Source organism: Balaenoptera borealis (assembly GCF_965194805.1).
Source record: "Balaenoptera borealis genome assembly, chromosome: 9".
NCBI classification, from domain to species: Eukaryota; Metazoa; Chordata; class Mammalia; order Artiodactyla; family Balaenopteridae; genus Balaenoptera; species Balaenoptera borealis.
The window spans coordinates 112,939,099-112,947,834 of NC_138873.1; the positions used below are offsets into that span (position 1 = coordinate 112,939,099).

Below are 8,736 nucleotides of genomic sequence, written 5' to 3' on the forward strand. Positions count from 1 at the left end.
GTTGGGAAAAGTCTTTAACATTTCAGAGGATTTTAAGGTGTTTATAGAAACTCAGATGTGGTACTTGGGGATCAAAAGTAGGAAAGAATGGTCGACCAGCAATGTGTACAACAGAGAGCCCTTGCCACTTTTCTTCTTGCCACTTTTATCACTTGTACAACCTTTTAGGCTTGCCATTCTGTTTATATATTTTGCTTGTTTGTTTCATGAAAAAAGATAATGAAGCAGGTGTGAGTGCGGACCCCTGTCAACTTGAATCAATGCGAAATGTATTTTCATTAACTTTGAAAATCTTTTATTTTATATAAAAATAATTCACAACAGCCCTTGCATTGTTACAAGCGGCGTCTACGCAGATGCCAGCATACTTCTAAAATGAACAATCTACATAGGGATTATGATTGTAAAGAGTCATAGTTGTGTAGAGTAAGAATCTGAACGAAGACAAATAGAAGTAAAATTATAAATAAATAAGATAGCAATCAGATAGATATTCACAAAACTGAATACTGAGAGTGAAGAAACTACAATTTTAAGTATTCATAACACTAGCAGTTTAAGTTCATATTTATGAATAATGCTTTTTGTTATCAAAAAGCTATGCTAGGAAAGCTGTATTCTGCTAATATCTTCCTTACATAAATTGGCAGGACTTAGGACTTTTTAGGAATAATTATAGCTAGCATTTGCTGAGTGTCTCTTCTGTGACAGGCAGAGAGCTGGTCACTTTATATATCGTCTCCTTCTTTTCTCATGATCACCCAGAAGAGTGGCCTAATTATCCCTGATTCACGGATGAGTCAGTGAAATTCGGAAGGTTTAACCCAGCTAATAAGCAGCAAAACTTTGATCCCATAGTCTGACTCCAGAGCATACAGTTTCCTACCATACCGGCTTAAATGTAAAAACTAAGAAATATTTGAGTAGAAGATTAACTTTAGAAACCAATATTGATATGTATTTGCCTATTAAAATATACATAAGTATTTCTCTACTCTATAAAAAACCTTTATTTGATGCCTGGTCAACAATAAATATGTGCTATTTAGACATCTCTAGTTCAGATACAGATAGAATTTGGTATATTAACTTTACAACTTGTTCAAGCAATTTTGAAACCAAAGTATCTATCTTGATATATAATTTTTTTTACAAAACATTGTTTTTAATTATGGCACCCAAGAGGAAGACATAAAAGTTTACCCAGAGATGGATGGATGGATGGATGGATGGATGGATGGATGGACAGACAGGTGGGAGGAGATAAGTCTAGTAAGATTTGGCAAGTGTATAAAATGTATTAAAGGTAAAGGAAAAGTGAGAACACACTACTGAAATATCATCTTGATGAACTAGTAAGACCTTTAGTCTAATCTCTGTGATAGCAACACTGAGAAGGGTACTACCTTAATGGCAGAAACCTTGAGAAGTGCACAAAGTGTGGTTTTACTATATTCAGTATGCATTAATTTATATTTTCCGTCCAAAGCTAGTATAAATTTAATGATCTCTGCCATGATACAGATACTCATTTCGTCTGTGTTTATAAGATACCAAAAATAAGCAGTTGAAAAGTTCATATTTTAGACAAGTAATAAATTATTCTGTACAGATTACAAAATGCATCCTTTCATGAAACTGACTGGGTTGACCCGTTTTCAAGCAAGAAAGCAGCACAGTGTGGGCAAACTAGCACGAAACCAGGACTAGAAGACCTGGGTCTTGTCTATGCCTTGTCCCTAGGCAATCAGGTTAGTTGACTGAGTTATTCAGCTTCTCTGGTCCTCATTTTCTCATTTGGAAAATGAGAGAATTAGAATGGATGATCTATAAGTTCCCGTCGAGTTTGAAATTTCTGTTAGAACGTAAGTTAGACACAGGATTATAGAAATATACATTAATTAGCCTCTTAACCTAGACGTAAGATAATTAAAGCTTATGACTTCAACTCACTGATGAATTAAAAATATCCAGTCATTCATTATATATTATGAACTACAAATCAGACTTACTAAAATTACAACTCTGTTTTTTACAAAACATATGTTCATCTCAAATTCTAGATTAACTAGAAAGGTGTCTAATTCTCAGGGAACACTGGCCATTAACCTTTAAATGCAAAGTGTTAAACTTTCTAAATGGCAATTTACATATTATATGATACAGGAACCAAAAATAAGTCACACCTTCTAGATCTTACAGAGCACTGGCCAGGTTATAAGGTTAATAAAGTCTATGCTGTAGCTAAAAATTACAAATATTAAAAGCAAAAAAAAATCATTTTCACTCTTATTTCTATGGAACAAATACTGTATTATGAAAAATAAAGTTCCTTGTATAAGTAGGTAGAAGAAAACAACATGACAAAGGTGGTACCCCTATAAAAAAGGAGCAATGCAAAAAGTGAATGCCAAAACCTTTTAATTAAAGGTACTGAGCTTCAACATATAAAAAAAAGTAAGTAGAAATTGACTGGAAAATAGTATGAATACAAGAGTACAAGTATGAGTTGCAAAAGGGAAAGAAAAGTAGCAATGGCACTTTTTTTTTTTTTAATGTACTCTTTTTTTTTTAACATCTTTATCGGAGTATAATTGCTTTACAATGGTGTGTTAGTTTCTGCTTTATAAGAAAGTGAATCAGCTATACATATACATACATCCCCATATCTCCTCCCTCCTGCGTCTCCCTCCCACTCTCCGCGATGGCTACTTTTGAACTAAAATCAAAATAACATATCAAGAAGCAGGGCTGCGAGTTGAATTTTTGAAATGTGCCATCAGAAATACTTCAGAGAAATTCTGTTTGCAGCCCATTGTCCCCAGAAGGGCCTTGGCCACAAACTTTGTTAGCCCTTCCCAGGCTCCTGGGGCCACTTAGTAATTAACACCCGAGCTTTGCTGTCCAGTACTGGAGCCACGAGCCCCACGTGGCTGTCAAGTGCTTGAAATGTGGCCAGTCCAGATGAAATGCGCTGCAAGCATAACCTACATACCCCATTTCAGACTTAGTTACAAAGAATGCAAAATATCTTACTAATAATTTTTATATTGATTACATGTTAAAATGGTAATATTATGGATATATTAGGTTAAGTGAAATATGTTATAAAGATTCATTTCTCCTGCTTCTTTTTCCTTTTTTAATGTCACAACCAGAAGATTTTAAGTTACAAATGTAGCTTGCATTTGTGGCTCACAATCTATTTCTATTTGACAGGGCCAAACTAGAATAAGGCCCCCTCCAAATAATACATCTTACAAAAAGATCATTATTAAACGCTGGCCTAAGGGGGTGAGAGACAAGGAGAGAAACAGCTTAAGAAAGCAAAAGAAAGAGCTGTATGATGTGGAAATAAATACAAATCTAAAAGATAAATTATGAGAAATACGGAAACAATCAGTAATGTAGAGAGTAAAATGTTCTTTTCAACTGCACTTTGCTAACCAGCCATTATCCAATTCAGAACTGATTTTTTCCATTTACATCATTTCCAACCCAATTCTGGTCCTAAGAATTCTCAACCCTTTCTGCTTTTCAAATAACTATTTTCTTAATGAGCAATAAATATGCCACTTTAGTGAATTATCTAAAAATATCTTCAGTAGGGCTTCCAGAAGGTCCTCAAGTGAAATTCCTTCCTAACAACGACACAGAAAGGAACATTAAAGGCAATCTCATCTGAATATTACTTCACAGAGGCCACTCTGAAAAGCCTCTACATTCATAAAGTATTAATCAGATAAGAAGAGCCAGCAAGTTTCCCTCACTTTTCTGAAAAAGCCGTACATTTTGAAGACTCTCTGCTTTGCCCAGTCTTAGTTTTTTGTATCTGCAGTCTCGAACTAGAGAATCAAACACAATAGAAAAGTTTTTGAAAATCTCAGTGTGGTCATGAAACAGCTCTACTTCCCCACAGCCTCTAAGAAACACAACCCCCCCCCACCTTACCCCCCTTCCACACTGACCCACACAGAAGTATTGCTCTTCTCCCTTAATTTCATCGGGGGCATTTCTGCATTGGATAAAAGTATACATTTTTACGATGTCTTTTTATGGTATTACCCCATTTACCTTGCAGAACAATAAATCTAGTGTATCAGGTCTCCAACGATAACTGAGAGGACACAGAAGCCCCTCTTGGGTCAATATACAGAAAGGGCTTGTTCCGCGAATGCTGAGAAAGGAAGGCATCAAGTGCACACCGCAGCAAGCCTAAAACAAGGTTAATTAAAACTCTTAGCAGAAGTCTTCCGTTTCCCAAGGGCTGGAGCGTACTGAGCCGTTTTGCAGACCCTGAGGCCCCGAGACCCATCTCCGAGCCTCTGACCGACTCCGCACTCAGGTCTGGAGCTGAGGGAAGGAGGGAGGGGTAGGCGGTGCCCGGTTTGCCAGGCGCCCGCTAGCTTCCTAGCTTGAGAACCTTGGCCCGGACCCAACCTGTTCGCGTGGGGCTGAGCCTGGGTCTCGTGGCCCAGCGAACCAGACAGAGACAGCGGCGACCTCGGGCCGCGAGAACACACGCCGCGTCCCGGATCCCTGCTGGCGCGCCAGCCCCGGGGCGGTTGGGCTGCTACCTCATTTGCCTGCACCGCCCGCCTGGCCGACTGGACTCCCCACAAAACACACAGAGGCGCGGAGCCGGCGCTGTTGGAGTCCTTTATTGCGTGCTGTCACCGAGGTCGCCGTGCCGAGCCAGGCGCTAACCAGCCACGCGCACGGGCGAGCGCGCCCGCGCTCCGGGGCTCCCGGGGACCCCCCGGAGGTGTTCGTTCCGCAGCGCTGGGTGCAGCCGTCGCCCCCTCCCGGACGGCTGGTCCTCCCGGAAGGCGGCCGTGTCGGTGGCAGTGCGGACAGCACACCGCAGAGACCAGAGCGAGGAGGGCACACAGCACTGTACGGAACGGCTGAAGCAGAATACGAAAGAGCGGGACCTGAGAGCTGGGAGGTGGACAGACCTCAGAGAAGGGGGCGTTTCTCCGAAGGAGAGAAACCCCGGGAGAAAACACGAAGCGCAGGGAGAAACAGAGCAAGCAACAGAGACAAGAAAGATCTGCTTCCTTCCTTTCTAGACTTCTGCATGGTCACGGGGGAGAAGGAGGGAAGAGCCTTTTACCTTCTGCCTCAATGGAAGACAGGAGCAGGGCCGCGCCCAGGGCGGCGAGCGCTGGGGGAAGCCTGGTCCGCATGCTCGGCCTCGGGGCTCACAGCCGCATGAAGGGATCTGCGGGAGGAAGCAGTGACGGCATCAGAACCGGGTCCGGGCAGGCCGGGGGCCAGGTTAGAACTGGAGCCTGGACCCGGGCCAGGACCCGACCAGATCTGCCGTAATGACCATAGGGCCCAGACCAGCATATAATGGGCCTATTGTGAAGCAGTGTAAGTCAAGTTCATCTGCAGCAGTTTAATCACGGCACTAAGAGGGAGTTCAAGTTTAAAGAAGGTCCTGTTTTCCTGGAGGCTGGTCCTGCTTAACATCGGGGTGAAGGCCTTACCACGCCCCACATAACTCCATCCCCCTGGCTGATGGCTAATTCAGAGGTCATCTTTTCCCTGACTCAACCAAATGCCTCTTCCAGCTGGGGTTTTTATTTGGCCAGCCGTTTTATCCTAGCTGCTGAACTCTTTAGGTAACGGTACTTTAGTGGTCTCAGGGTAATTTGGAAAAGTATAATAAACCTCTTTTACTCTCTTTTTGCTTCATTTTGTTCTGCCTACAAATATGCAGCTCTTGAAGGTCTGACATGGATTATACAGAAATATGTACAGACCAAGAGAAACTTGACCCCCCTGCTAGCTATGTTGTCTTCACAGCTGATAAATCTTTTACTCAGGATGAGGAAAAAAAAAAACAACTCTAAAATACATAATAAAAAGGGAAAGGCAATAGAAGAAAGCAAAGCACTCTTTCCTGTTTTCCCAAGACATTTTTTAATAAAATTCTCAGTAATAATTAATCTTCTCATTTAACTGTTCATTTGTTCCAGAAGATTACAGGTTTATATGCTCAGGAGGAGAATACATTCTACACTGATTTTTCCTGATTCTGTAACTAGGTTATTAATTCTTTAAAGACAAATAGTCTTATTCGTCTTTTGTGGTTCCCGGCACACAGTAGGTGCCTAACCCATGTCAGTAGAAGGAAATCTTCCAAAATATTCTAAGGTCCAATTCAGAGACAAAAGCTACTAGCAACGAACTTAAAAGTGGGAGGCTGCCAGAAGCAAAACATAAAAAGAGAATCGATTCTGAGGTACATAAATGATTGTAAGGCAACACACCAGACCTCGTGAAAAACGAAGTCATGCTTGGGAATCCAAAAATGAGCCAAAGGTCGAGCCCTCTTTGAGAAAAGAAACTGACAACCTCCAACCATGTCTTTCCAAATTATTGGCACAATGTATCAGGGCAGGGCAGCTTTCCTGGGCCTGAGTGTAAATTGCATTTTAAATGTCTGATGAACAGGCGTGCCAAATTGCCCGGAGCACCTTTTTATGAAGCCAAGATTAAACTTTTGTCGCTGCTCTGGGGATCCAAGAACTCTAGTTGTTTCTTTCTTCCCAATTAACAACTGTTTGACATTTCTAACCCTTTTCTACATCAGTGAAAAGCAAGAGGTGGGACTGGCCCATTGTCCCGTCATCTGGCCTTAACTTTAATAATTTCCAACTCAGTTGGCAGTCATGCTCGAGAAAAGTTAACGGCTGACAGTCGACTCACCGAAAAACCGTGTGCCGCTTTTTTTTTTTTTTTTTTAACCTCTGCACTAGCTACAAAAACCTGAGTAGTGGAAGGGCTATCGCCTGGGTCTAGAGCGCCACCTATCGGCTACCTGACTCAGCGGCACAAGGAACCATGTCCCGGGGTTATCTGAACATAGAATCAGTTCAGCCAGGCCAGCCAGGCATTCCATCCATATGTTAAAAAAAAAAAAAAAAAAAAAGTTTTCTCTCCTTTTGGCCAAAATATTTATATGAATGTTTAGCAGCACTTCATTGAGCACGCTCAGACATAAAATCTGAAAGCGGCCGCCCCTACGTGGCAGCGAGGATTCCCTCACTTCACCCTCATGAATGAATATGAGTCAATTGCGGGGGTGGGGAAAGGGGTAGGAGTCTTACGGGATTCATCTCCTCCTGCCAACTCGTCCCCTCCCCCCTCCCCGCTGGAAAAGGCCAATTCCTTTAACTCCCTTGTCAAGTTAAAAAAGGAAATTACACCCTCACCCCTACCCCGCGGGGTGCCTCCAGATCGCCTGCGCGTCACCCACGGCGACCTTGACATTCGTTACCCAAGGACCGAGCTTAGCGCTCATTTCCTTTCTTGCCCCGTCCCTCCCCGGCGTTCCAGCACACTTCAGCGTTCCACCACGTAATCCGGGGTGAGCTGGGGGGGAAAGGGGTCCCGGAAAGCCCCGAAAGGACCACCGGCGGGTCCCTGCGGGTGCCTGATTTGGTGTACCTCTTCTGCTCCCTGGCTAACAGCCCCCGCTCCGTAAATAACTCTCTGATCCCTACCCTCTTTGGATGTGGGATGGAAACTCCCCCCCAGAGGTTCCACGACCCTGAGTAGGGCGTCCACCTATGCACTGAGGGGGGAGGGAGCCGTCTCCAGAAGCTGGATAAAGTCGGCCTAGGCTGAGTCCCCCAGAGCTGAACTGACCCACCATGTGGGATGCCTTGAAAAGCAGAGGAAGGAGGCAGATCACTCGCCCGGGAGTCTGTCTCCGGATGCCACACGCACCGACGCAGCCTCGACGAGGGGCAGAGCCCTCCGCCGGCCCTGCAAAGAACTCCGCACCCGTGCATCGCTGAAACACCTTCCCCGCGCGCGTGCGGCCCCGCGGCAGCCGCGAGGCCCTGGGGGACCCCAGGCGCCGGCGCGCCCTGCGTCAATTTTCAGCGAAGCCTCTACAGACGAAATCCCTCCGCACTCTGGGACATCGAACGGGGTGCTTTACGCGCGCACAGCCTCCCTGCATCAGCTCTTCAGAAAACCCACAATTCTCTCCCCCTCAATGACTCAAACGAATCACAAAAAGCTCAGAATACCCGGCAGATCTCAGGCACAAGACCAAACGGTCCCCGCTCGGGCTCCCTAATGGCTTAGAAGCGAGCAAGGAAGAGGCTAGAAGCAAGTCTCCCTAGTTATCTTTGGAAGGGGCGAGGTGCCGGGGCCGGACCGACCTGAGGCGGTGGTGACCGAGGTAGCGGCGGCGATAGTGGCTTCCCGGCGTGGCAGAGGCCGGCCCCTCGGTGTGGCCCGCGCACGCCCGGGCAATCGGCGCTGCGCTCCGGGCGCACCTGGCGGCTGCCCGCAGGCGGGCAGCGGCAGGGCCACCGGGGCGGAGGAGGAGGAGAAGGAGGATCCCGGGCGGAGAGGCGGGCGCCGCGGGACAGGCGGAGACGGCCCGGGACCGCAGCTGCCGGCGCGCGGACGCGTCTGGGGCGGCTCGCCTTCGTCGAGTGGGAAGAGGCTCCGCGCCGCGGGCTACTTAATAGAGGGCTGTTCCCAGCTCTCAGTTTACTCGGTTACGAAACGCCTGAGAAGGTGGACGGCTGCCACGGGGTGATGTATGCTCCTCCGGCGGTGAAGGAGGTCTACTTTTGGGAACGTGTGCATACTTCGAGCATTCCTTCTGCGTGAGGTGGCGATCGCCGTAGTAGCAGTGCCCCGCCGGGGAGGAGGGAGGGGGGCAGGGCCGGGGGAGGAGGAAGCGGGGAGGGGGACAGCCGC

General features: G+C 46.0%; 1 protein-coding gene across 4 annotated transcripts in view; it reads right to left on the minus strand.

The window, feature by feature from the left end:
- COL12A1 (collagen type XII alpha 1 chain) overlaps nt 1-8,466 on the minus strand; it is a 120,014-nt gene extending 111,548 nt beyond the window's left edge. For 2 of the 4 annotated variants that reach the window (XM_082404924.1, XM_082404923.1), the window contains exons 1-2: nt 8,187-8,466; nt 5,117-5,224 (exon numbers count right to left, since the gene is read on the minus strand). In XM_082404924.1, coding sequence (XP_082261050.1) covers nt 5,117-5,189 — 73 coding nt within the window. In that variant the 5' untranslated portion in view covers nt 5,190-5,224; nt 8,187-8,466. The remainder of the gene's footprint in view (nt 1-5,116; nt 5,225-8,186) is intronic. The other 2 variants (XM_082404926.1, XM_082404925.1) reach the window with 2 other exon arrangements.
- Nucleotides 8,467-8,736: the final 270 nt, after the last annotated feature.